General features: G+C 55.6%; 2 protein-coding genes across 8 annotated transcripts in view; one reads left to right on the forward strand and one right to left on the reverse strand.

Moving 5' to 3' along the window:
• TTC21A (tetratricopeptide repeat domain 21A) overlaps positions 1-17,122 on the forward strand; it is a 34,226-nt gene extending 17,104 nt beyond the window's left edge. The window contains exons 12-31 of one of the 5 annotated variants that reach the window (XR_009565830.1): positions 539-668; positions 2,570-2,727; positions 2,936-3,151; positions 3,966-4,204; positions 4,995-5,067; positions 5,168-5,278; positions 5,613-5,751; positions 5,936-6,039; positions 7,244-7,432; positions 8,606-8,716; positions 9,394-9,475; positions 10,241-10,391; positions 10,619-10,780; positions 10,938-11,118; positions 11,203-11,427; positions 11,881-12,001; positions 12,160-12,227; positions 12,313-12,411; positions 13,178-13,271; positions 17,017-17,122. Coding sequence is in view for 3 of the 5 variants with exons in the window: in XM_060307938.1 (XP_060163921.1) it covers positions 539-668; positions 2,570-2,727; positions 2,936-3,151; positions 3,966-4,204; positions 4,995-5,067; positions 5,168-5,278; positions 5,613-5,751; positions 5,936-6,039; positions 7,244-7,432; positions 8,606-8,716; positions 9,394-9,475; positions 10,241-10,391; positions 10,619-10,780; positions 10,938-11,118; positions 11,203-11,427; positions 11,881-12,001; positions 12,160-12,227; positions 12,313-12,390 (2,538 nt within the window). In the remaining 2 variants the exon portion in view is untranslated. Of the gene's footprint in view, positions 1-538; positions 669-2,569; positions 2,728-2,935; positions 3,152-3,965; positions 4,205-4,994; positions 5,068-5,167; positions 5,279-5,612; positions 5,752-5,935; positions 6,040-7,243; positions 7,433-8,605; positions 8,717-9,393; positions 9,476-10,240; positions 10,392-10,618; positions 10,781-10,937; positions 11,119-11,202; positions 11,428-11,880; positions 12,002-12,159; positions 12,228-12,312; positions 12,780-13,177; positions 13,547-17,016 lie in introns of those variants that run through there. The other 4 variants (XR_009565831.1, XM_060307938.1, XM_030846166.2 and 1 more) reach the window with 4 other exon arrangements.
• CSRNP1 (cysteine and serine rich nuclear protein 1) lies at positions 15,268-27,450 on the reverse strand. 3 transcript variants are annotated; one of them, XM_030846170.2, is made up of 5 exons: positions 27,302-27,450; positions 20,676-20,927; positions 18,342-18,601; positions 17,523-17,837; positions 15,268-17,427 (listed from the first exon to the last, which is right to left on the reverse strand). In XM_030846170.2, exons 2-5 carry the CDS (start codon positions 20,887-20,889, stop codon positions 16,447-16,449), a joined length of 1,770 nt encoding a protein of 589 aa, XP_030702030.1. In that variant the 5' UTR covers positions 20,890-20,927; positions 27,302-27,450; the 3' UTR covers positions 15,268-16,446. The 3 variants fall into 3 exon arrangements, with proteins under 3 accessions (XP_030702030.1, XP_060163923.1, XP_060163922.1); XM_060307940.2 differs by lacking the exon at positions 27,302-27,450 and adding an exon at positions 21,248-22,820; XM_060307939.2 differs by lacking the exon at positions 27,302-27,450 and adding an exon at positions 22,716-22,779.
• Between the last annotated feature and the right edge of the window lie 257 nt (positions 27,451-27,707).

A 27,707-nucleotide genomic window follows, 5' to 3' on the forward strand; every position in this document is an offset into this window, starting at 1 on the left:
TTTCACACTTGCACGTGCAGCGCACCAGTCAGCCAGGGAGTGGGGCACAAGCCCTGCATCTCCCAAGGGATGCCGATGCTTGCTGGTCCAGGTACCGCACTTGGAGGAGCAGGGCACTGGCCCCTGTGTCTGCATTTATCCTAGGGAAGAACTGGGCTCCCTTTTTGCCAGACATCTTCTAAGAAGTATGTTGGTCTTTTCTTGTTTGTCTGGCTTTCCCAGACAGTCAAAATTCCTTGTGGGCAAGGATCATATCTCATACGCCTTAATATCCCCCCAGTGCCTTGTAATGTCATTCCACAAATATTTATTGAAGGCACTACCATGTGCCAGATGCCGTGCTAGGTAGGGGGGATGAAACAGTGAACAAAAGAAAGTCCCCATTCTCGGGAGCTGATGCTCTTGCACTAGGTGGTACGGAGTGCATGGTATATACATGTGGAAAAAAGTAAAACACTGCGAGAGTGTTTTCTGAGCACTCCCGGAGTCTCCGTTGGAATAGGGCAAACTGCACAGCCAGACCCCCGTGTTCCTACAGCCCCGGTCGCCAGGCCAGATTATGTCTCCTCTTCTTAAACAAGTCTCTGTGATCTTGAATCCTGTAGTCAAGGCAGCACCAGCCCTGATCGACCCGCTGTATTTGATGGCCCAGGTCAAGTATCTCTCAGGTGAGCCTGTAGGTCCTCATGGCCGGCGGGGCCCCTGGGTGAGTGTCCGCAGGCTCCCTGCCTGGGGTAGTCCACACACACATACCCTCAGGAGGCGGGCCCACTCCTTCCAGCCTCTAACCCCCAGACACCTTCCTGACTCCTCACCAGCAGGGGTCTCTCCAACCCGCCCTTTTGCTGATAGCTTACTTCAGCAGTCCCCAACCCTTTTGGCACCAGGGACCAGTTTCGTGGAAGACAATTTTTCTTCCACGAAGAAGCGGGGTGTGTGGGGGGGTGATGGTTCAGGCGGTAACGCGAGCGATGGGGAGCGGCAGAGGATGCTTTGCTCGCTGGCCCGCTGCTCACCTCCTGCTGTGCGGCCTGGCTCCTAACAGGCCGCGTCCGTGGCCCAGGGGTTGGGGACCCCAGGTTTACTTGATCTGTGCCAGGTAATAGTCACTGAACTTGATTACGTGCTGGTACTGCTCTGATCCTGGGGGACAGCAGTACTCAAAACAGGCAAAAATTCCACCATGGAGTTTGTGTTCTAGTGAGGGGACTTGGACAGTAAATGCAGTATTGTTGTTAGGGCACGATTGTGCAATGGAGAAAATGAAAGCCGGGGAGGGTGTGCGGGGGTGCCAGGGTTGCAGTTTTTAAAAGGTGGTCAGGAAGGCCTTGTGAGGAGGGGAGACCCTGTACCATTAGACTTTCAGAGCCTCCAGCAGCCAGAACAGTCCCCGTCCATCCTGTCCCATTTCAAGGCCGAGATTCTGGAGGGAGAGGGCAAGGGGGAGAACCCTCCGTGGGGGCCTGTTGTCCTCTCCGAAGTCCTTGCTCCCTTCAGCCTTTCACCCCCGTCTGCCAAAGGCTCCAGAATGCCGTGGCGTGCCTGTGTCCTCTGGCTCTGCATTGTGTGGCTTACACTCTGTCCAGAGCTCCCCGGCCTTCATCCTCGGCCCTCCTAGTGTTCATCCGGCTGCCAGGTTTGCCCACTTCTTGAAGGTCTCCTGGGTACAAGGGGAGGGCAGAAACCACCCCCATCCCGACACACACACAGTGGTGCTGACAGCTGCCAGCACCTTTAGGGACAAAGCAAGGTCTCCAGCTGCTTAGGTTGTCATGGTGACATCTTCACATTTCTGCAGCACAAGGGAAGGAGCAGGGAGTTTGGGACCCAGAAGCAGGTGTTCCCCACCAGCTGGTGATGGACCCCAAGCAGGAGCTGTTGAGGGACCTGGCTGCAGAGGGAGGAGGGCTCTCCCACCAGCTCGCTGTACCCCATTCCTGGGCTGCCACTGCCACCTGCTTAGGGCCAGCCTGGCTGCAGGGAGACCTCTTAGCCTCAACGTGCCAAGGCATTCAGAGCTCAGCCTCAGGAGCCGATAGGCCTGGATTTAAATACTGACTTTGTCCCTTCCAAGCTGAGTGACTTGTATCACTGAAGTTTCAGTCCTGCATCATAACACCAACCTTGCGGGGCTGGGCAGACATTAAACCAGCCTTTCTAAAGTGCTCTGCCTATGTTGGTGCAGAGCAGGTGCTTCTTAAGTTGTGGCTATTATGGTTGCTGTTATTATTAGATTTTGTTCTGCTCTTAGGTGTGGGAATCGAGAGTTCAGTGTTCCCCTGAGCTTCCAGAGGGAGCAGTGAAGTAACTTAGCCATCTCCCTGAGGGTACAGAGAGAAGGGAGGTGTCACACCAAGGTTTGAATTTCCTGGCTTTTGTCTGGGTCAAGGCAAAAACTGTAGTTCTAATTTTAGGAAGAAACCTCTGAGTCAAGCAGAACAGAACTGGGTAAAATGCCCTATTGGGTGTTTCTGGGTAACAGGACGTGTAAAATTCCTTCTGCCTTTACATAGTGGGTCCTGAGAGTCCCAAGGATCCCTGGATGTAGAGATTTGTTTATTATTTCTAGGAGAGTTAGAGAATGCCCAGAGCACCCTGCAGCGTTGCCTGGAGCTGGACCCCACCTCCGTGGACGCCTACCTCCTCATGTCTCAGATCTACCTGGCTCAGGGCAACTTTGCCATGTGCTCCCACTGCCTGGAGCTGGGCGTCAGCTACAACTTCCAGGTGGGGGTCCCCTATGCCCTGTCACCTGCTCAGCATCCCACAGCCCAGCTAGCATCAGCCCCCACTTGGTTCAGGAGAGTAGCCTCAGGAGCTGCCTGCATCCCTCAGCCCCTTCTGCTGGCCCAAAGGCAGGAGCAGGCTCAGTGGGCTCCTGTGGCCTTCTCCCCTCTGGAAGCTGGAGCCCCACACTTTGCTTATGCTCCTCTAGGTCCGAGACCACCCCCTCTACCACTTCATCAAGGCCAGGGCCCTCAACAAGTCTGGAGACTACCCAGAAGCCATAAAGGCACTGAAGATGATCATAAAATTACCAATTCTGAAGATGGAAGAAAGCAAGAAGTTCCATGGGCCCTCTGTGCGGCCCAGCGAGCGGGTATCCATCTTACTGGAATTGGCAGATGCCCTCCGGATGAATGGGGAGCTGGTAAGAAATGTGCTGCTCTCTCCCCTTGGTTCTGGGGCGTGCTGGAGGTCCAGGGTAGGCCTGGGAACAAGGCTTTTTGATTCTGGCTGATGTCTCCTGGTGCTTTATTTGAGGCTTTATTCATTTGGGAGCATCCCTCTCCCTTACCTAAAAGGCTTCAGTGGCTCCCATTGCCCTCAAGATAAACTCCAAACCCTACTGAGTCCTGCATGATCTGTCCCCTGCCTACGTCACTGTCCCTATAAGGATCTGGGAGGTGGAGCACACAGGCCCACCAGGGCCACCACAGGTAGTCGTGCAGGTTGGGCAATGCACAGCTCCAGTAGATGCCAGTTACATCCCCTTGAAGTTTTGCAGTGTACAACCTGCTCAACTGTATGAGGCAGCCCTGGGACCTTGGAAGGTCTGGCTGGGCAAAGGCAGGAAGCACCAAAATGGGCAAAGAGAGTAACTTTGTTAGAATAATCAAGGGTATATATACAATGAAGATATAATTCGAATAGACCTTTATGTGCCCAATACCATAACGTTAAAATATCTTTGACTGAAAGCAGGAAGGTACAAGGAGAGGCGTCCATAGGTCTCCCATAGGAAGGAATCACCAACAGACTTTGAGGTGCTCGGGAACAAGTTCTTACAGTCAGGGGTTTCGTGCCCCTCAGCTGGCCCTGCCCTCCAGGAACAGTGGCCCTGGATGCCGAGGGGCTCTCTCTCCTTCCTGCTGCTCTGAGGTGGAGGTGGGCCATCCTCTCCTTGGCTTCCAGGAGTGGTGGGTGACAGCAAATGGAGGGTCTGTTGGGTTCCCATGTCTTAGCATGAGGCCACGAAGGTCATGCAGGACACCATCAACGAGTTCAGTGGCACGCCGGAGGAGATCCGCATCACCATTGCCAACGTGGATTTGGCCCTGAGCAAGGGGAACGTAGACCTGGCACTGAGCATTCTGAGGAACATCACACCCAAGCAGCCCTGCTACATGGAGGCCAAGGAGAAGATGGCCAGCATCTACCTGCAGACCTGCAAGGACGTCCGCCTCTACATCGGGTGCTACCGGTGAGCCCTGGGCAGTGCACTGACAGCCCCAGCCCCAGTGGCATCTCAGGGAGTGTTTTCTCCAGATTGTCTTCTTCACCCTGGGTCTTCAGAATGTGTCCTCAGAGTGTGTTTGATGAAAGTAGGGAACTTCCCATGGGTTAGGTCAGTCAGACCAGCTTGTGGCTGACTTGTGAGGATACAGGGGTGAATCTGCCCTGAGCCCTGCTTGCCCCCCGTTATGGGTCACATCCTGGTGGGAATCATTTTTCTGCCCCAGCCCCTGGCTCTGCCTATCCTTGAGGAAATGTTCAGTGACTTAGATGTACCAACGTGAGTGAAGGAGGATGGAGAGCAGGGATTGGAAGCCCCAAGTTACTGTCTCTACGATTTGACATTGGGACTTCAAGGGTACTGCCCTGGTTCCCTTCCTCAGGCAAAACTCTATCTAGGCAATTCAGGAGGAAGGGGAGGTGATGCCAAGAGCAGTGGGAAACCAATAAGCAGTAGGGTGACATAGTCACACTGGAGGTTTAGAAAGAGCAGGCTGCCTCATGAAGAGGGGTCTGGGGGTTTGGGAGTGGAGGCCAGAGGAGTGGGTGGAAGTGCCGGCTGTGGTCCAGATGACAGTTGAGGAGAGGCTGAACTAAGGGAGCTAGCACCATGCCTCATCTGAGCCAATAAATATTGAGTGATGAATGAATGAGTAAATGAAAGAATGTCAGCCAGAATGAGTGGGAAAGAAGAGGAGATGGATTCAGGAATAGGAAGGATGCACAGGGCTGAGCTAAGGTTTTGGTTACTTTTGCAGGGAGCTCTGTGAACATCTGCCTGGCCCTCACACCAGCCTGCTACTGGGTGATGCTTTCATGAACATTCAGGAGGTGAGTGAAGGTCTCATGACCTCACCAAGTGCCCCCCCCCCAAAAAACTTACTTCTCCAGTGAGAGGGAAGAGAGAGACTGCAGACCCTTTCCCCACCAGCCCGAGAAGGCCCTCGAGGTCTACGACGAGGCCTACAGAAAGAACCCACACGACGCATCCCTGATCAGCAGGATTGGGCAAGCTTACGTGAAGACCCACCAGTACACCAAGGTCAGGCTGGGCTGGGGTGGGAAGGGGTGGGGAGGGCCGGCCCAGCAGGGAAGATGGAGGAGGGTGCATGGGTGGGAGGCTGGGTGGGAGGGGAGAGCCCGCTGAATGGGGTGCCAAGGGGAGGACTCAGCAACTCCCCACCACCCCCCACCACCTGCCGAGGCTAAGGCTCGGGCCCTGAGCCAGGAGGGAGGCCTTTGCACCTGAGGCTTCTGTGATCTGGAGGGGCACACAGGCGCGGTGGCTGCGGCGGGGAGTGGGGCGGTGTGCACACGGTGTGAGGTGCTCGCGAGTAAAACCAGACTTGTTGCCAATATTTCCTGTGTGCACTAAGGCGATTAATTATTATGAGGCTGCCCAGAAGATTAGCGGACAGGACTTTCTGTGCCACGATCTGGCTGAACTGCTCCTGAAGTTAAAGAAGTTCAACAAAGCAGAAAAAGTTTTGAAGCAGGCACTGGATCATGACTTTGGTGAGTCAGCATCCTCACTCCCCTAACCTTCGAGCAGACAGACTGCCCCCGGCCCGCACCCTCTTCTCCTGCAGAATGGGGCAGGGGACGGGCACTGGTTGGGGCTCTGAACCCAGCCTCCATCCTCCCCCATGCCCCGCTTCCCAGGGGCCAGAAAACACTACTTTGAGTTTCCATTTTGCAGTCAAAGACATCCCATCCTTGATGAATGATGTCAAGTGCTTGCTTTTGCTGGCAAAGGTTTACAAGAGCCATAAGAAAGAAGATGTGATGGACACCTTGAACAAGGTAATTGACAAGTAGACTCAAGCTCTTTATCTGCCATTTCCTGATGGGAGCTGAAGATAGGATAGGACCGCAGGTCTGGAAGGCTCCAGGCCTGGTCCTCAAAAGAGGATCTAGGTTACACCTCCGACCTCCACCTTGCATTTATCCCCCCAGCCTTGCTCTCTTATTGATTGTGCATGGAAGTGCTCTAAGCCCGCCTGGGCTGGGCTGGAGAATGCAGGGCATAAGACAGTGCCTTTGTCCTCAAGGATGCTTGTGGTGATAATAATAGATAATGCCAGCAGGCTCCCATGCATTGAATGCTCTGTGCTGAGTTCTGTACTAGGCTTTTTGCTTTCTTATTTAATTCTCACAGTAGCCCTTTGAGCTAAGCACTGTGACATTCCTATTTAACAGATAAGACTCAAAGAGGTTAAGAAATGTACCCAAAGTCATACTGCTAGTAAGTGGTAGAGCTGAGATTTGAACCAGGTTTGGCTTGTCCCAGCCCAAAGTCTCCTGCTGGGAGACTCCTGGCCATTCTTCCCACTCCTTCACTCTTTCTACCCGAGGGTATGGCCTGGCACTTGCCCCTGGGGTGTATTCTGTGGTTGTAGAACATCTCGGACTGCTTGAGGTGACTTATCCCCTTGTTCCCCTCTGGATTTCCATTCCTCAGTCTGGCCCTTAGGGAACCCGGGGCTGATCTGTGCCCACTTCCCGAAACTTAACCCTGGCATCCTCATTTCCTCTTGCCCCAATGCTCTCTGGTTAACTCACTTGATCACTGTATGTCATGGACATTTGTGGGGGCCGCCTCAAGTTCCCAGCAGGGCAGTATTCAGAACAAATGCACCCATCAAAACACAGCCTGCATTGAATACCTACGGTGTGCTTGTCCTAGCCTGTAGGACAGCTGAAGCAAATTAGACACAGTGAGTACCAAGGTGTTATGGAAACAGGTAAACAAGTCAAGTACAATAGTGTTTTGTTTGAGTGCCTTTGCTTCTGCTCCTGCCCCAGAGGCAGTGCCAGTTCACCTCCTGGGTACTCAGCCAGTGGCCCTGCCTGTCCAGAGCGACCCAGATTTGCTCAAGGGCACTTGAGATGCCCTTACTAAGACAGCTGGCCCTGAGTTGAGAGCTTGGGGATTTGCTGTGAATTGGCCTGAGATCTGGCACATCAGGCTCTGGGTTTCTGATGCAGAGTTTACTGCTTTCCCAAGGCCATGGACCTCCAGTCTCGGATCCTGAAGCGTGTTCCCCTGGAGCAACCAGAAATGATCCCCTCCCAGAAGCAACTGGCAGCCTCCATCTGCATCCACTTTGGGGAGTACTACCTGTCAGAGAAGGAGTATGCCAAGGCAGTGCAGTCTTACAAAGATGCCCTCTCCTACTCACCCATTGACAATAAGGTGGGGATTGAAATAAGGTGGGTCCTCAAGAGCGAGACCCTCTTCCTTCTCTTGGGCCGCGAAGCCTCGCAGAGCTCCCTGACTAGGGACGGAGGCCAGTTCCTTCTCTGTGCCTCCCTGCAAGGGGCACAGACCCCTGGTGCCGGGGGGGCCTGCTCCAGCTGACCCCAGGGCCCTCACCCACCACAGCCCTCGGAGCAAGACTGGAAGCCTCGCTTTGTTTTTTTTGTTTGTTTGTTTGTTAATATTTATTTATTTTATTTGGCTGCACCAGGTCTTAGTTGCCACATGCGGGTTCTTAGTTGCGGCATGCATGCGGGATCTAGTTCCCTGACCAGGGATTGAACCCGGGCTCCCTGCTTTGGGAGCACGGAGCCTTAACCACTGGACCACCAGGGAAGTCCCCTGGAAGACTCGCTTTGGACAGCCACTTGTGGAGGGTGGAGCAGGGGAGGTATTGCTGAAAGGTGCTGCAAGTCTGCCCTTTTCCGGTCCCCCTTGCAGATGGAGAGACAATGAGAGTGTGGCTGCTGGGGGCTCTTTGGGCATGAAGCCCAGGCTAAGCTTCCAAGGAGGTTTAAAGTCTTGTGAGAGGTGTGGCTTCAGATAGGGAATGGTGGCTGGAGTTCACAGGCGGAGGGTAGATGAAGAGCCTAGTGACAGACCCATTCATTTATTTAATATGCTCTCATTTAACAGATTCCCAATATGTGCAAGCCAGGTACTGAGCTAGGCCCTGGAGATGCAGTGGGGCAAGACACGGTCTCTGCCCATAGACTGCCCTCAGGCATGGGGTACAGACAAGTACACATGCAGTTCTCATACCATGTGATACCCGCATGGGGCTCAGTACTCCGCGGGAGCTCAGAAGAGGGGTACCTGTCCTGGTGTCTGGGGCACAGAGGGCTTCCCAGAGGAGATGAGGTTGGAGCTGAAGCTGAAGGATGAGTATGAGTAAACCAGGCCCCAACTCTCAGCGGTTAGTTAGTAAAAGGCACGGTGTGACTAGAGTATTGGGTGGGAGAAGCGGAAAGCCAGAGACACCATCCCAGGGGATCAGAGACATATTTTGAAGGAAGAGCTGATAGAACTTGGGTGTGAGAGAACGAGGCATCGGTCCCTGAGCTTTCCCATGATGTGCACTGGTTAGTTATTGTATCTGGTCTTGTCCAGGTGGTGCCGGAACTGGCACGGCTCTACCTGCTGCAGGGCCACCTGGACTTGTGCGAGCAGCACTGCGCCATCCTCCTGCAGACCGAGAAGAACCATGAGACAGCCTCCGTGGTAAGAGGCTCCAGGCCCTCTTCCCTGCCTTCCCCAGGGTCCCTGCGACCGCATGCGGGCTGTTTCCTAACCCCGTAACCCCAGGTGCCCGGCTGACCCGGCCCTGAGGGGCTGTCGGGCAGCAGGACTCAGCACTGGACCCGCTGCCCTTTGGATGGGAGGGGCAGGCTGGCAGCAGGGGGCAGCAGCGACCTCCCGGGCCAATCTGAGGGGAGGTGGTGAGGCTGATTCACTCCGGGGGAAACCACACCCAACTGTTGAAGGCAGGGGTGGGACAGGTTCCTGGGGCTTCGGGAAGTGTGTGGGAAGAGCCATCCCCAGTCCTGCCGCTCTCCACCCTGTCACCCAGACCACCTTCAGGGCCGCCCCAGCAGAGGTGGGGAGCCCCCATTCCACCTCGCTGCCTGGAGCTGGTAGTTCTCAGATGGGGGTGGAGGGCCTAGCTCCTCGCATGTCTACCTCCAGCCTTTCCTTCCTACTTCCATCCTTGCCCCCCGCTCCCCCACCCCAGGCTGCCCCGCCTTCTCGGCTTCTCCCGTGGCAGCTTCTCCCAGAGCCCAGAGAGGCTACCTCGGAAATCCTCTCCTACCTTCCCTCCTTACCCACCCCGTTCCCACGACAGCCTCCCCGCCATGCCCATGCAAGCTGCTGTCCCAGCATCGCGTGTTTTCTGATAGATGATGGCTGACCTGATGTTTAGAAAACAGAAATACGAAGCTGCCATCAACCTCTACCACCAAGTCCTGGAGAAAGCGCCAGGTAACTGCCTGCATCGAGCCTACCCACTGAGACTGCCTGTGTCGGTTCCCACCAAGCGAGGGCTGCTCTCCCCCCAGAAGGGTGGGCCCTCTCCCCTCCTTCCTGACTGGGCAGAGGAAGCCCCCTCCTCTCTGATTGTTCCCAGAGAGGCAGGAAACTGATAAAGGCCCAGTGGAACGTGCTGGCCCTTCCCGAGTCCAAGGGGCCAGTTCCTGGTCTCAGGCAGGGCAGTGCTTGGCACTGGACCCAAGACAGCCTGTCTATCCCCAAATCACAGACACTGGGGCTCAACATAAGTCCCCTTTTGAGGTCACAGCCACCTAGAGGTAGCTAGAAATTCTCCCCTGACGTGTAGCTCCATTCCCACTCACTGCAACATAAAACCACTGCTTCTTGCTGGGGAAGGGGCCAGACACGAGGCTCAGGGTAGAGCCCCAGCCAGGCCCACACCAGAGTCACCCAGCAATCACAGCTATTAGGAGTTCGGGTCCTGGAGCCAGACTGTCTAGGTCTGAATCCTGGTCCTCTGTTTACCAGCTTTGTAACCTTTGGCAGATTACTTAACTTCTTTGTGTCTCAGTCTCCTCATCTGTAAATGGGAACAATAAGAGTACCTACTTTATTGTGTCTCAGTGGAGACACTGGAGCCACTGGGTTGCCCCTGCTCAGCCCAGACGGGTAGTGTTTCCTGGTCCTCCCTGCCTCTCCCTGCCTGATTCAGCTATTGGTTATCACAGCCTGAAGGTTTCTGCTCTCTTGTTTTAGACAATTTTCCTGTGTTGAACAAACTAATCGATCTGCTACGAAGAAGTGGCAAACTTGAGGACGCCCCTGCCTTCTTTGAATTGGCCAAGAAGGTGTCCAGCCGGGTGCCTTTAGAACCAGGGTTCAACTACTGCAGAGGCATCTACTGCTGGTGGGTTGGGGTGGGTGTGTTGGCAGTTATGTGCAGGAGGTTGTCCCTAACGGACATGCTGGCGTTTGCTAGGGAAGCAGAAATTCAGCTTCCAGATCAGGAAGCAGGGAGACCAGCGATCCTGCCCCTGCATTGTGCAGATTCACAGAGTGACCCCTGTGTGTCCCTGTACTCCTCGGGCCTCAGTTTCCCTGTCTGATTCTTGGTGTTTCTCTCCTCCACTGTAGGCACATAGGGCAACCCAACGAAGCCCTGAAGTTCCTAAACAAAGCGCGCAAGGACAGCACTTGGGGCCAGAGCGCCATCTACTACATGGTGCAAATCTGTCTGAACCCAGACAATGAGATCGTGGGTGGAGAGGCTTTCGAGAACCTGGTGACTGAGAGCAAGTGAGGGCCCGGCTGGCCGGCAAGGGCAGGGGTGGGACCTGGGGGAAGGCAGAGAGAGCCCGCGGCCTCTGGGTCAAGGCCAGGTGAGGGCCAGGCTGTCAGGCCAGTGCCCTCTGCCCTCTGGCTTGGCATCCGATGCCCACGGCTCCACTGACAGGAAGGAGTTGGAGCAGCACGGCGTGCGCACTGCTGAGAAGCTGCTGCGGGAGTTCTACCCACACTCGGCCTGGGGCCAGACCCAGCTGCGGCTGCTGCAGAGCCTGTGCCTTCTGGCCACCAGGGAGAAGGCTAACGTGGAGGCGGCGCTGGGCACCTTCACTGAGATGGCCCAGGCCGAGGTGCACCAGCTGCCCACTGGGTGGACAGGCGGTGGGGGGATGCCGATGGCGGGGCGAGGCAACACCTGCTTCCCACCCTCACAGAAGGACAGCATTCCCGCCCTGCTGGCCATGGCACAGGCCTACTCGCTGCTGAAGCAGGTCCCCAAAGCACGCACGCAGCTGAAGCGTCTGGCCAAGGCCCCATGGACGCTGGCCGAGGCCGAGGACCTGGAGAAGAGCTGGCTCCTGCTGGCCGACATCTACTGCCAGGGCGGCAAGTTCGACCTGGCCTCGGAGCTGCTGCGGCGCTGCATGCAGTACAACAAGGCAAGGCGCGCACGGCTGTCGGGGCGGGGTCGGGGGAGGGGCACATGGGCTTTGGGGGCAGAGATGCGGGGGTAGGAAGGAGATGAGAAGAGGCGGTACAAGAGGGTTCCTGTGGACCACAGAGCAGGATGGGAACACGGAGCAAGGCAAGAGGAGGCGCACAGTGTCTAGGAGGGGGGAACGTGGAATGGGGAGGAGAGATGGGAAGGGTTCATGAGGTCGAGGGGCAGCGTGCAGGGAGGGTTTGGTGGGGCCGGGAGGGGCATTTGCAGGTCAGGGCAGGAGGGCTGCGGAGGAAGGCGTCCTGTCAGAGTGGGCACAGCTGAGAAGAGGGTACACAGTTCACCCCTCGCCAAGGTGGGCGGTGCTGCTGGAGTCCCTGAGTGGTTTGGGTGAATGCACCCACCGCCCATCCCTTGCCCCAACTGGGATGGGATGTGGCTTTCCCTTCAGTCCTGCTGCAAGGCCTACGAGTACATGGGCTTCATCATGGAGAGAGAACAGTCGTACAAGGACGCAGCCACCAACTATGAGCTGGCCTGGAAGTACAGCCATCATGCCAACCCTGCCAGCGGTAAGGCAGCCAGGCAGGCGTGCGTGGGTGCTGGGCCGGAGGACCAACAAACTCACCCCGCAACACAAGGCCTATGTTCTGGCTGTTGTGGGAACCGGAGGGGTTCTCAGGTCGTCGGACTGCCACCCATTGTCTGCATTCTCCCTGCTCCTGGATAGGCTTCAAACTCGCTTTCAACTACTTGAAGGACAAGAGATTCGTGGAGGCCATCGAAGTCTGCCACGATGTAAGCCCCCGACAGTGGTGGGGGGCTTGCTGCAGTGGCGGGGAGCCCTGCCTGGTGCTTCACACCCTTTCTCTCTCGGTCCCAGGTCCTCAAGGAGCACCCCAACTACCCCAGAATCAGAGAAGAAATTTTGGAAAAGGCCCAAGGGTCTCTGAGGCCCTAGCTGTGGTCAGTGGGAGCCAGGGTGGGTGGAAACTATCAACCTACAGAAGTTTCATGGAGGGGGTGGGAAGTGGGTCAGTGGAGAAGAGAGTCAGAAAATGACATATTCTTCCCATTTCTATATTGTGTGTGGTTTATTTGAATCATGCCTAATCTGGTCTAAGGGACGTCCCAAAGCTTTATGTTTTTAAGGCACAAGAAGCAATTTTGCTCTGGGGAAGAAAGTTATCAACCAGCTTAGCTTCCACTGAGCTCACTGGGCAACTTCTAATGCGCTCCGCTTTTATCCCAGACTCTCAGAGGCCAAAGGGGAGCAAAGAGGTGGCTTAAAAAACACCCTACAGCTATTTTAATATTTTTATGTTTGCCCGTACAAGCCTCTCTTCTCCTGTCTGGTCCCCAGAATCCTGGATTAAAGAAGCAACTGCTCCTCTCTGCCAAGCTGCCCGCTGCGTCCTCCCTGGCAGGGGCCCAAACAGGCCCACTCTGTCCATGCATTCTGCCTCCCCCTCCCCAAGTCTTCAGCCAGCGTCTGCTGGTCCTTAGCAGTTTGAGACAAACCCTGATTACTCTTGCCTCTGGCAGGAAAATACATCCCAAGTAAAACTAGCTCCTACTTCATCTTTAGTAAAAGACAGTGACCAACTAATTCATCCTCGAGGAACCCTTTTAACACAGGGACAAAAGCAGGGGTCCCTGTGTAGATGAATAGTGTTAATTGTAACTGGCAAGAGGGTGACAGAGGTCACCTTTGGTGTGCTCCCAATACCTCTCTTCCTGTTTTGCAGGATGGCAGTAATGGGCCAGTCTGACCTCAGGGGAAGGAACTCTGAACTGGGAGTCAGGAGGCCTAGAATCTCCCTGTGTGACCTTCCCCTCTGGGTATGTGTCCCCATCTGTGGCAGGAAATTAGACTAGATCTCTGTGTTCCCAAATCATGGTACAAATGCCTGCTAATGATACACAGCAAACATTTGAAAGTTTAATAACTATGTGTTTAAGTATCATCCTTATAGAAAAAATAGTACAACAAACTCATGAATTTGCGGGTGCTGTTACGTAGAATGGTTCTAACTTTTAAGCATATTGATATAATTGATATAAAGTAAAATACTTAGTATGAGTAGAATGCAGATATGGCAGAGTTTTCAAGATAAGTTGTCCAGTGACTAAGGTTTGGGAACAGTGAACGGGTAAAGGTCCCTTCTAGAACAGCCTAAGTCATCCCTGATGGCTGCGAGCCTTGTCTTTATAACATATTGCTGATCTTGTGCATGGCCTTTTGGTATGAGTCAGTGATCTGGAATGTTTTCCCCAGGTTACCACCATCCTTCCTATGGGAAGCCAGCTGCCTTTATTATGACCTGCTTTACAACCTAGTTTCTTGGGGTGGATTATGTTGAGAAAAAAACCCAAGTGACCCTGGGGCCCTAGATGGGGAGTGGGTAGGCTCAGTCCAGCCATGGGCTGTGGCCACGGGATAGGAGCCTGCAGGGGCTTCCAGCCAGAGTATTGGAGCTGTCGGGGGCTGCCACCCAGACCCCCAGGCTGGCCAGAGCAGAGCCTCAGGACCCTTGGAGAGACCCAGGTTTTGGATCATGCGTGCTGGAGCAATCTCTACAATAGGGCTCCCAGGGATCAGTGAGAGGGGCCACGAGACAACTTGATGCACCAGAATACTCCACCCTGAGATGCCTAAGACCTGGCTGTCCCTGCCTAAGCTGGTACCAGGGACAGGTGGCCCCACCATAGCCCGGACTCCAAGCCATGAGTTCTCTAACGGCCACTCCACTGACGACATGACCACGTGACTATGTCTACACATATCCTGAGGCAAGCGATAGATACCTAAAGGGTGACAGAACTGGCAAAAAAAGAGGATAAAACATACAGAAATAGAGCAGACACATGAAAACAGAATGGGAAGTCAGACACGCACCCGAGGCTTACATGTTCCAGGCACTCCTCTGAGCACTGGGTGCGTATAACTGAGCAAGCTTGTGAGGTAAGCAGTGTTATTATTTGGACAATACGGGGGACACCCAGGCACAGAGAGGGGAAGTAATTTGCATAAGTCACCTCACTAGTTAGTATAAGAGCTGGGATTCAAACCCTGGGACTCTGGGTCTGTGCTCTTAACCAGTAAGCCATAGAGAGGAAATAAGGCGTTCCCAGCATAGGCAGAGAATTAGAGCAAGAAAAGGGAGACCCAAGTCAGGTCTTTTTGGTGACCCCTCCTAGCATTTGTATAAATCATTATTATTCCTAGAGGGGAGGTCAACCTTGCTCCTCAGGCCCCCAGACTGGGGCCTCCTGGGGCAGGGTGCAGCCTGCTCTTCTGGCCTTTGGCCCAAGCTGCCAGGGACAGGTCAGACAGGTCTGGCTGGTGCAGATGGATGAGGTTCTGCAGCTTCTGGTGCTCAGGTCCCCAAGGACCTCAGCCACTCAGTCCCACATAAGGCCTGCACCAGCCATATCCCACTGCCCGCTTCACCCTCGAGGCCAGGCCCCAGCTCAGTACGGGTGAGTGGGAAGAAGTAAGCCCACACCCATCCCACACAGACAGCTCTGTCCCAGAAGACTGCCCTGCTGCTCCCCACCACCATCCAGGTGACCACTGGAGATGGCTTCATCCAAGGGGAAAACTGCTCCATCGGCCCGGCCAGCCTCTTCTCACTGGCTTCCTGTCTCTGAGTTGACTGGCTGGCATGGAAAGAGGCCCAGTGTCCCCCACTTCTATCCCCAACACAGCCTCAATGTCCATACTGCCCAGCAGGGCCTGCCTCCCCCTCCCCCTCCCTCCTCCCTGCCACCTGAGGGTGTACCTGTGCTCCTGGTCCCACAAATGTGCTCCCAGATCCACAAACACAGACCACACTGAAAAATAGAGCCTCTTTATTGGTACCTGTAAGCTCAGGTACAAGGTGTTCCCACAAGCTCGCAGGCTGGCAAGGCCTCCTAGGCAAGAGGGCAGGCCCAGAGCCTGGGCTTCTTGGCACAGACACAGAAAAATGAATAAATTACAATTCTAATACTCAGGGACAATATAGAAACTATGATGCGAAATTCAACATCTGCAAACAAAGGGCATGAAAGCCATAAGGAGCCACCCCTCGCCCCTGGCCAACTGGCCTTAGGGTACAGGCAGGTGGACCAGGCTGGAGTGCGTGCCTGGAAAGCCCTGAGTGGTCAGGGGCGTGCTACAGGCCCTGGGGCAGCCCCTTGCCCTCTCTGGGCCTCCTGCTTCCCCCTCCTACATTGATGGGCTTGGAATAAAAGCTGCAGCCTTTGGGGAGGGGGAAGATGGGGCAGAGGACAGGAAGGAGAGGGGGCTGCGTGGGGCAGAAGAGGGTTTTGGTCACGGTTGGTCAGCCCAGCCCCTCCCCCTGCCCAGATGCTGTCCCAGGCCAGCTCCGGCTTGCTCAGCCAGCCGGAGCAGGGCAGCTGCCACATTAGACAGAGGGCTCAAATCCATGCCTGGTCTACAGCAAAGCCCCGGCAAGGGCAGGGCTGCAGGACTAAAAGGCAAAGGGACTCGCAGGGGTCTGTGCCCCACCCCAACCCTAGCATTGCCTGCCAGCCACCTAGTCTCCAAATAAATTATGGAAATAAATTATAGTCTTCACAGTCCAGAGGATTCAGCCACCCATGAGTCTAGGGCTCAGGGTGGCAGAAGAAGCCTTAAGAAGTGGCTGATTTCAGCCCTGTGTGGCTGTCTTTGGGCTTAGGAACATCATACAAGACCGAAAAGGAGTCTGCAAAGCTCCAGGGGAGCCACATTTCTTCCTGCTCCTGGCACGGCCATGGAAGTGGAAGAGAGGGTGTGGGCATATGGGGGACCAGGCGGCTGAAAGGGGAAGTGCCCCCCCCCGTCCCGCTTCAGCACAGAAGGTTACAAAAATAAATAAATAAATCCAGAGTGTTGCATGAAAATTAGGAGTGCCCACATGGGAGCCAGCCAATGGGAGACCGTTACATACAGGCAGACCTCAGGGAGCCCCCAATTACAACGAAGCAGCAACAGGGCTCTTGGGGCCGGGAAAAGGCACCCTAACCCTCACACAGACACAGGCTCCACCAGCGATGCTGGGGCAGTGTCCTCAAACAACTGGCCGTCCATGAAGGGAGCCAGGGCCTCGGCGGCTGGCTCAGACAAGCCCATGATGGACTCCAGGAAGCACGTGCTGGCGTCCCCAGGGGGAGAAAAGGCAGGCAGGGCGAAGTGGGCTGCCTCGAGGTTGTCCAGGCTATCAGACACCTTTTGGGAGGTGTAGTGGGGCCCCAGACTGTAGTCTGGCAGGGCCTGGAGCAGCTTGAAGGAGTCACAGGAGGACAAGCTCAGGTCCACTGAGCTGCTCTGGCCGGCATCCGTGATGGCTGGCACCGGGGGGCCGGGGAGGCTGCCTTCCCCCAAGCTTTCAAGGCCACTATTGAGGAGGCAGCTGGCATCCAGGTTGGCGTTTTCATCCAGGATGCCTGACGCGAGGCTGGAGCTGGAATAGCTGTGGGTCCAGCTGGCCAGGCCAGTGGGGTCACCGGTACCAAAGATATCAGCTGGGTGGAAGCAGCTGAGGTTGTCCAGGCTGCCCACACCCCCTTCCTCCTCCTCCTCCCCCTCTCCACCCAGGTCAGAGTCACTGAAGCTCAGGATCCGAGCCAGGCTGTCATCGTCCACTCCGGGCTGGAAGCCGGGGCCGGGCAGGGCCGGGTGGGCAGAGCCACTGGGTGCCTCGCTGCTGCTTGATGCTGTGGACGAATCGGTCATGTCGCTGCTGCAGCTGTTGTCTCCCAGCTCGCTGCTCACGGGGGGCTTGGCCAGGGGGAACGTGGGGGCCAGGACCTGCTCGCTGGGGCTGAATGCGGCACCCTGGGCCGGGGCCTCCAGCTCCCCAAGGCTCTCGGCCCCCTGCTCCAGCTGCAGGCGGGTGAGCGTGTGAATGAAATGGGTCTGAACTCGCGCCTGATTAAATTCCACACGGCCCTTAGGGTTCTCACAGCCCTCTCTGCAGCAACCACAGGGGAACGCTGTGTGGTCCATCTGCAAAGAAAGCAGAGGTGCAGGTGAGGATCCGGCGGAGCCCGGAGAAGGCCCTGACTCAGGCTCGCCTTCCCAGCCCCGCCTGGCTCCCGTACCTGGCACTTGATGCCCGCCAGGCTACAGCTGCAGGTCTCAGGGTCACAGACCCTGTCACAGCGACAGCCACAGTCCTCCCGGGACTGGCGCAGGGCCTGCAGCTCTCGCTTCTCCTCACGATCGATCCTCCGCACGCCCGAGGCCCGCAGCAGAGCCCGCCGCTTCCGGGCTGGGTAGGGCTGGAGGAAGGTCATTTCCTCCAACTGGCCACCTGCCACGGCCACTGCCAAATCCTCCTCCACAGAGGCATCATCTATGGTGTCCACTGTAAGCGGCAGGCTGGCCTCCGTCTTGGGTATCCCGGCCTCCGAAAGCTGTGTCCAGAGAAGAGAGGAGAGACGTGAGAGGCAGACACGGATGCAGTTTCTGGCAGCATCGGTCACTTGATAAATACCCCCCTGCCACGTGCTTACTCTCTCTGGGCTGGGCACTGTGGATGCCATAGTGAATGGAACAGCCAAGAAAATACCCTTAGGGCGTTTGCAAACAGGTTTCGTATTCATGTTATTCCCCAGTCCGTGGACAAACCCCCTCCCCCAGACAGATACACCGACCCCCGGTGTCCCATCCACTCCCCCTTCCCAGTGAGGTCAGGCATATTCAGGCACCACGTCCCCAGCCCTGCAGCAAACAGGAGACCTTCTATACCCATCTGCCTGCAGATAATTTGGCAGCAAACCCTGATCAGGCCAATCACAGCCCCACAGGCCTCCCACAAACACAACAAGCAAATCGGCATCCACCCTGACACCTGTCCCCCCAAGGCTAGGACTTCAGAGCAACTCCTAGGGCGAGGGCCATGCAGAGGGTCTCCCCACCTTCCATCTCAGCGCCTCCAGCTTCTCCTCCTTCAAGCGTAGGCGCAGCTTCTCTTGCCGTGCCCGGGCTTGCTCCTGCGTAAACTCGGCCAGGGAGAAGCGGCGGTAGGCACTGTGGCGGGAGGCCATACCCAGGGTGCAGCCGCCGCGGCTGGGCACACTGGTGAAGCCCTGGCACCGAGGGAAGTAGAAGACAGTGATGCCATCGAAGGCTACCCGGCCTGGGCGCTTCCGGGGGGCCCGCTTCAGGATGGACAGGGCTGGAAGGCAGGCAGGGGAGGGGCGGGCATTAGTTCTCTGTGAGGCAGGGCCTAACCCCCAGGAGGTGATGCTGAACCCTCTCTCCTCACACCCCTCATACCCCAAAAAAGACATGGATCTGAGCCTAGGAGCCGGCCTGGCGGAGACTGGAGCTGGTAAAATGCAACATCACCCTATGTCAACACTGGCTCATTGTTATTTACCAGTCCAAATGAGAGCAGTAAATATCTTTCCCATCTTTAGTAGCCATTTACAGTTCCCCTGCACAGTTTTCTATAGTTCTTTTTTTTTTTTTTTTTTCAGTGGGGGGGCGGTGAGTGCCATGCGGCATGCGGGATCTTAGTTACCTGACCAGGGATGGAACCCATGCCCCCTGCAGTGGAAGCACGGAGTCTTAACCACTAGGCCACCAGGGAAGTCCCTCTATAGTTCTTAAAAAATTTATTTGTAGGAGCTTTTTATATATACTCAATATTAGACATTAATCATCTAACCTATCTGTGCAAATATTTTAGTCCTTTTTTTTAACATCTTTATTGGAGTATAGTTGCTTTACAATGTTGTGTCAGTTTCTGCTAGTCCTTTATTTTTACTTGTGGGCTTTTACGAAATAATTTCTAAGGTTTATATAATCAAAAGTATATTGAGCTCTTCCTTTATAGCTTCTGTATTTTGCAACAAGCTTAGAAAGGTCTACCCTTTATAAGTTATTAAGTATGTTGATTAGTAAGCTATGTATTGGCATATTCAATATATATATTGGTATACAATTCATTTTTATTAGGTTGAACCATAAGAAGTTACCATGAAATAATCAAATCTTAGCAATTCCATATATTTAAACTTAATATATTAATTTTGTACCCAGCTACCTGAGGGAATTCCCTTCTAATAGGTTTTCTGTATACATATTCTTGAATTTATCATGTAGTCGAACACCTGCAAATCATGGCAATTTTGCCTGTCCCAATCCAGTATATTTCTCATTCTCTTTGCTAACTGAATTGTCTAGCACTTCCTGAATAATGTCAACTAACAGTGGTGATAGACAGTGTCCTCATCTTGTTCCTGACTAAGTGGGACTGCTTCCAGTATTTCCTCATTAATTGTAATGCCAGGTTTTAGGTTGAGACATATATTTTTTTATCATTTAAGGTAGAATTTACTTATTCTTATCATACAGAGGGTCTTATCTGGAAGGAATATTACATGTTATCAAATATTCTTTCAGTATCTACAGCGGCTCTTATATTTTTCCTCCTCTGACATAGTCATTTGGTAAACTATATTGATTAGATTTTATAGTATTAAACCACCCTTGTATTTCCAAAGTAAACCCATAGTAGTTTAGTCAGTTAATGTACTGTTAGATTCTATCTGGTAAAAATTATACTTTCTCATGTATAATGTACAGATATGCATATAGTACATAAATAGACATATCTGTGGTATTAAGACATCATGGTGGGGAGGATCAGGGAGAAAATGTCTCAGTGGGCTCCTTGGGGTTTGGGGTGCAATAATGAAAAATAAGGTTGAGAAACACTGCTCTAGGGCCATCTTTGTCAGTTTGGAATCAGACTTACGCAAGCTTGAAAAAGTAACTGGGAAAAAACCTTTTCACTGCGTTCAGGCAAAGCCAAACAGCGTTTTGCTAGGCGAGGGACCGGCCTGACAGGCCCCTCAGCACAGAAGCGTGGGGTGTGGGACTCGGGCAGTTCAGCTGGTAGAGGATAGGGAGCCAGCTGGAGAAACAAAACAGGAACTGAGGGACAGAGCTGGGCGGGAAGGCCCCAGGGCCACTGAGGAGCCCTGCCCTGAACATGATGACTTATAAGCTGGAGAGTCCCAAGGTTAAAGGTGAATGCAGCTGGACCCAAGTGCCTCTGGACAGGGGGCATTCCCGAGTGACCCCTGTAGGACAGGAAGTGGATGAGGTGGGGAGTCAAGTAGGGAAGCTAAAGCCATGGGGACACGACCTCCAGAGGCCAGAACGACTTCATCAGGGCCCCCCAATTTCATCTTCAGGAAGGAAAGAGGGGTGTAATGCGTTCCCAGGGTGAAGGGACTCACGGGTGAAACTTCGGGGGCCACAGAAGTTGCGGTCAGGCAAGGGCATCTGATCCCAGGGGCCTTCCTCATCCGAGTCCCAAGACGGGGAGGCCGAAGAGCTCGGGGAGCAGGAGGGAGAGTGGCGGCCCGAGGAGGACAAAGAGGAGGAGGACGAGCAGAGTGAGGAGGAGTCCTCATCCAGCTGGTCGAACTTCCTCTTCAGCAGCCCAGTCATGGTGGTGAGGGGTACTCTGGGGTCTGGGCACAGACAGCCTGGAACAGGAAGGGGAAAGCTCTAGATGGCAGGCCTGAGGGCGGAGGTGGGCACCCAGCCCTGGTCATCACCTCTCCCACCCACCCTCCAAGGCAACCCAGGCCCTCCCCAAGGAGCCCTACGTGCCAGGGCCACATCTCTAGTTGGCTTCTTTGCACCAGACGGAGCACTGAGATCCAAACCCTCGTCTTGGCCCTTACAGACTCCCGCCACCTCTGCCCCAAAGCCCTCCTGGGACAGCACCGGGCACCTTCCCCTCTACCTCCTGTAACCCACCTACATGCACGCACACGCCAGACCGACAGATGGACCGACAGACCTCAGCCTGGCCACGCTCATTCCCCGGCAGGAATCCTGGGGCTGACTCACTGGCTGGGTGATTCACACAGCTGCATCTGTGTGCCTTTGTGTGTGTGAGGCTGGGCGCACGCCGACAGCCTGCACGGCCCTCGTACAGTGGCTCTTCCTCCTCCTCCTCCTGCCCCTAGCACACCCACAGACACGCCACCCGCACACCCCAGCCACGGGCCCTCGTTAGCGGTCAGGCTGACCAGGACTCAGGGAACAGCGTGGCTTTGACACCAGCCCCGATTTCCAGCGTCCAACTTCCCTGTGATGGAGCTGCTCGGACTCTCCCTTAGAAACCCCCGCCCACAAGAGAAGTCCCCGGTCTCCAGGCCTGACTGGGGCCAGAGCCACCTGGGCTCTGTGTCTCTTTAGCATCTCCTATTTGATCTTCAAAATTCACCTTCATCTTGCCTTCCACTCCAATATCTAACCCTGTTTGTTTGAAATAACTTCCTAGGGAAATTCTTTTCTCCCCTTAAAAAAAAAAAAACCCTCTTCTAGTAAAACTGACCGGCCAAGACGACGCTCTCCCGTCCGTAGCTGGGTGACTTGGAGCACCCCAGGATACACTGCTCGCTGTGTCTCCCCTTTAAGGGTCTCAGCCCTCCACAGGAGTGCAACCAGAGATTCCCACAGCTTGGCTGGCCTCAACTGAGTGGGGGGCACTTGGGGCTCCTTCCCTTAAATGCTGCAGCAAATAACAACCCCTTCCACTGCTTGGGAATCCCCAAAGGACTCGGCCCTTAGGGCTGAGCCCAGCTACCTTGTCTCTCTGTGCCTCTCACCAGGAGGAAGGGGAAACGATGCAGAGGCCCCAGTGCTGGGGAGCCCCTCCCCCACTGCCATCACAGGAAATGAGTGTGAACAGGAAAAACCAACCAGAAGGCTGGCGATCTCCCCTACTCAGGTGTCCTTTCTAAACACCCGTATCCCCGTTTGCCTAGCCTTCCACAAAGTCTGTGGATCCCAGACCCAGGCAGTATGCCGTCAACCAACTTGCTAGATGAAATTCATCCCAGGGACAGCCTCTCCCCACAGGCACATGAGCAGCAAGAGAAGCTCCCCGACTTGCCAACCCTCCAACAACAACGGTCCCAGGGAAGGAGGACGCACAGGTGTTTCCGGGGGCTTCTCAGCAAACAGTTTCTCAGGCTTGGCACCAGCCCCCACCCCCCAGGGTCAAACCACAAACAAACACAACCCAGCTCTCAGCTGACCTGAAGGCTCTCACAGGAGATGCGGGAACTCATGGCCGAGAGGCAGGCATACACACACATTTACACAAGCAGACAGCACAGAGGCACCCAGACACAGAAACACACAAGGACAAACCACAACCCACGCATCTTGTCCCCACCACAATCCTGTTGGGAGACCCCAACCTTTCCCAAACTCCAGATGCTGTCTACAGGGTGCTGAATGCTGTCCTAATCACACACCTAAGCCTGAGATTCCCCCGAACCAAAGGCTCACTTGGTCTCTCTGCCTGGCCATCCCTTAGAAACAAAATTCTGCAGGCCCCAAATCGAACCCCTTGTCTCTGTTCCCCACCCCCCATGCCATCTGTTCCTCTTCCTGTGTTCCCTATCTTAGTAACAGCACTGCCACCCACCCACTTACTCAAGCCAGAAACCTGCAGTCATCCTCAACTCCTTCCTGTCTCCCTCCATCCACATCCAGTCACCCAGTCCTGGAAGTACACATTAGCTCATTTAAGCCACACAAGGCCAGGCACAGACTTGGTAGGTATCACGGAAGCCACCCAGCATAGTGTTAAGAAAACCTTGGCTCCAGAACCAGACTGCTTACATTCGAACCCTGTCTTGGCTATCAGTTGGCTGGGTGACCCTGGGCAAGTTCCTTAACTTCTCTGTGTCTTCAATTCTTTGTCTTACAACCTCACAGGGATGGGAAGTTTATGTGAATCATTACATGCCAGGTTCTTAGAACAGTGGTAAATGCTTGGTGAATGTGTCATTCTACACTGAGAAAAAAAGAAAGAGCTCCTGGATACACACAATACAGATGGATCTCACTGATATCATGTTGAGTGACGGAAGCCAGACACAAGATTACATGTGAATGAAGTTCAAGAAAAGGCAAACCCAATCAGTGATGATAAACCCAATCAGTGATGATACAGTTCAGAATCGTGGTTATCCAGCAAGTGGGAAGGGCATGCACTGGGGACAGTCATGAGGGAATTTTCCCGGGGTGGGGGGGCGGGGGGCGGGGGTGAGGGGTGTCTAGAAATATTCTATGTTGATCTGGGTGGTGGTTCCATGAGTGTCTAAAACATCTCACTGTACACATAAGATTCATATACTTTGTGCATTTTACGTATGTCACCTTCAATTCTGTAAGTCTGTTACCCCTATGTCTCTGTTCCACTGCTACTACCCATGTCCCCTGCCTCTGTTTCTGCCCTCTGCCCGCAGCCACTCTTTACCCTACAGCTAGAGTGATCTTATTAAACCGCGTGTTTATCTACTGCCACCCCCATGCAGAAAATCATTCCCTAAGGGGAGCCCTTAGGATCAAGTCCACAATTCCACAAGTCCACAAAGAGGCTGATAAAGGCCTGGCTGCTGCCTCCCCTCCAGATTCATCATGCAAGACTCTCCCCAGCCCCCTCACTTTATACTCCAGCTGAACTTGCAGTTGCCCAAATGGCCATGACCTGCTCACCTCCTGGCCTTTGCACAAGCTGGAACCCAGCCTCACTCCCCTTTAGAAGTCATCTCCAAGAAGGCCTCCCTGAAACCCTCACTCCTCCCCACTACATGACTCTCTGGGCTCCCGCGGGCTCTGGGATTCCCCCATCGCAGCCCTTACGGCCCCTTCCTGCAATGGCCTCACTGCTCATCTCCCTCATGCCAGGCTGAAGGCCTCTCGGCCTGATCGGCACTGTGCCTGTGCCTGGAATAGAGTCTGGCACAGAGAAGCCTCCTGAGGACCATCAGAGGTAGGCAGCTGACGCTGCAGATCAGGTATACACAGAGAAACAATTTAGGCACAGTGTGCCCTCCTCCTGCTCCTGTCACAGTTAGTTGGAGGGGAGGACGTGCCCATCCCCCAACCTGTGCCTGAGGGTTTGAGCAAGAATAGCACCCAGAAGGGGGTAGCTCTGAGAGCAGGAAAAGGAAGCTCAGGCTGCAGGCAGGTGCCAACACAGGCATCTCAGGAGGTTCCCCAAGAGTAAACAAATAGAAGGAGTGTTAAGGAAGCAGGTTCAAGCCAGACACCCTGGCTCTGCCTCAGGGATGTCTACAGACTGGGAGCTTAAGGTGAGGGGGTTATAAACTCCAAGGCTGCAGACAGGGAAACGGGGACACAGGAAAGCTACAGCCCGTGGTGCAGGTTCTAATGATGAGCACCCAGCAAAATCTGCAGACCTGGAAATGGGAAATCATCTCCTCCCTGACACTGGGGAGGAGGAAGAGCCCCTGGCTCTTGTGCTCCGCCGCCCGACCTAGGGATCCAGAGGCTGAGAGAGGCAGAGGCAGATGAGACAAAAAGACTCAGCCAGAGACAGGAGAGGCCAAGTCAGAAAAGGAATGAAAGATAGTGAAAGAGTCCAAGAAAAGTGTCAGACAGTGAGTCAGAGGGTGGGGGAGGGGCCCTCAGCAGCTACCCAGGAATCAAGATCCTGACCGTGGCACGGTTCCCAGGGTGAGCACAGCCCCCTCCGAGGGTCCTGGAGGAAGGAAAAGCAATTCCCAGGAGCCTGCTCAGACAGAAATACCACACCCCCAAGGAGCCCCGGAGACAGGCCCTGAATCGAAGAGAACCAGGCTTCTTCCGGGATCTGCCTGGGCCCTGAGAATCAGGCCGTCCTGCCGTCACCACCCACAGAAGCTGACAGCCCAGGAGGAGGAGGGGTGCCTCCCCACCCTACTAGCCACAACTATCTACACACTCAGGCCACACCATGTGAGCCAAGGGAAGGCCACCTCACCCTGGATACCAGGCAAACAAAGGCTGTTTGGGGGCAGGAATCCCCAGGCCTCTGAAAAGTCACACCAACTCCTCTTCGACCACAGCTGTCCCAATGCCCTGGCCCCCAGTGAGAGCTGGTATTGAGAAGGGGGAACCTTCAGCTGCCTCCACCCTCCTTCAGGAATTTGAAGAATGTCCTTTAACCTCAGAGCCCCAGGCCTTGGCCAGGCCAGGCCAGCTCCCCCCAGTACCTGGGGTCAGATGACCTCGGATCCTCAGGAACTACTTACTGGCAGAAGGAGAGAGCACCTCTGAGCACCTCAGGCCCCCATGGGGACTGGCTAGAAAGGCAGCCAAGGCAGCCCAGAGAGGGCAGGCAGGGAGCCTTGGCACACCCCTCCCCCACCCATCCCTCCAAAAGTGATCCCCGGGGGAGGGGACAGTTCCTCAGCCTTGGCCTCCAGGGCCTGGCACTGGGGAGGTGCCAAACGTTTGCTGGCTACATGGGGCAATTGCTCCTGCAGAAAGGAAACTGCACCTGACAGAGACTGCTTCTTCCACCTAAGCAAGGCCCCCTTCACTCTCATTCATTCATTCCTTCAACAAATATTTATGGAGCGCCTAAGACATGCCAAGCACTGTGTCACACACCTGGGCATACAGGGAGCAAGACACAGACCAGTGCTGCCCCTTTGAAGTTTTGAGTTTAGTGGGGAGGAGTATAATGAGTTACAAACCGTGCTGGGTGGTAGGATGGAGGGTGGGAGGGGTACAGCTGGGGGTGAAGACAGATCTCTTGGAGTGAAGGATGGGATGTAGGAAAAGCTCCAGAGAGAGAGGGGAGCACAGGAAGCGGGAGGGACTTGAAGAGGAAGAGGCAGAGAGATGAGGGGGAAGAGACGGCCTGGGAGGGGGCTTCAGGAGCCAGGGAGCCAGGGCTGACAGGGCAGGCTTTAGCCTGAGGGCACAGGAAGCCACAGAAGGGTTGAAGTAGGGAGTGACAATACCAGATTTGCATTTTAAAAAGATGGCTCAGCAAGGGACAGAAGGGGGCGTGGCCGGTTGGACCAAGCTGCCAGAGCTAGATGAGAGATGACAGGCCAAAGGCTTAGGAGAAAGGGGAAGGGAACCCGGTGACCTCTGGAGGTGGGGACCAAAGAAGGCAGTGATGATGAGGATTTGGGGGTAAGCTATGAGTTCCGCTCTAGAGGACTGTGAGACATCTGAGTGGAGGTGTCGAGTGGGCAGTGGAGCCCGGGAGGGACCCCCTTGTGTCAGGAGTGTGGGCTGTGTGTGACTGTGCCAGGGAGCAGGAGTGACTAAGTGTGTGACGGCTGCTGTAGTGTGGGCATCTCAACAGTGCCGTGCCGGTGTAAGGGCCCCCGGGAGGGGAAACTGAGGACCTGTAGGAAGTACGTGCTGGGGAGGGAGCCGTGCGTGGGGGAAGCCTACATGTGCCCGCGGGTGGCCGGTGTAGCTGCACCCATGACTCACAGCGGTGGCCTCTGCGTGTGACGGTGACTGACAAACAGGTGAGCGTACGACACAATCCCTCCTCCTCCCTCCCTCCCGGGGTCCGTGACTCACGGAGTCTCACTCCACTCTCACCCCTCCACTCCCTCCCTGACTGACGCCGGGCACTCGCCGCAGCCCCGGCACCCGCCCCCGGGGGGAGCCCGAGGAGGAAGGCGACAAATGTCACCTGCTCCGGCCACGCGAGGAACTTCTGAAAAGTTCTCAGGCAACTGGGTCAAAAGGGAACTCACCCGCGGACGCGCGCCCGTGGCCAGCCCGCCGCCAGCGCGCAACCACGGGGCAGCCACCCGCCCCGCGCTCGGGGCGCCGGGACCTCTTGGGGTCCCGGCGGCGGGGCGGGGAGGGGGAGCGGACAACCTGAGACTGTCGCCTCCCGGTTTCCCGACCCGGACTCCGGCCGTGGCGCGCCGTCCGGGGCCGGGCTGTTCCCGCCCTGGCACCCGCTCAAAGTGGCGGGGGGCAAACGGCAGGGTTCGGGAAGCAGCGCGTCCCGTGCGGGACACCCCCTCCTCAAGGTCCCGTCGCCCGGCCCGGAGCCCACGGTGCTGACCTGCGATCCGGACGCTCGCCAAGGGCAACGCCGCGACCCACGTCCTGGCCGGGAACGCCCCCTGCGCTGCGACCCCGCGCTCGCTCGCTCGCTCGCTAGCTCGGTGGGCAGCCGTCGGCCCAGCAGCCCCTCGCTCTGCGCGTCCGGCAGCGGCGGCGGCGGCGGGAGACTGGCTGCGCCCGGCCCCGCCCGCAGCTCCGCCCTCCTCGTCAGTGGAAAACTCCGGGGCTCACGGCGCTGACGCACGCCGGGCCTCCCGCCCGCCGCCCCGCCCAGCCCCGCCCCGTGGCACCGCCCCCCCCTGCCCCGGAGGCACCGCACCTCCCGGCCCGAGCCAACTTAGCGGCCGCGGGCCTCCCTGTGGACTCTGACCCCGCGCCAGCGTCGCGGGCGCTCTCGGCCCCCA

The sequence above is a fragment of the Globicephala melas genome, chromosome 11 (genome assembly GCF_963455315.2).
Source record: "Globicephala melas chromosome 11, mGloMel1.2, whole genome shotgun sequence".
Lineage (NCBI taxonomy): Eukaryota > Metazoa > Chordata > Mammalia > Artiodactyla > Delphinidae > Globicephala > Globicephala melas.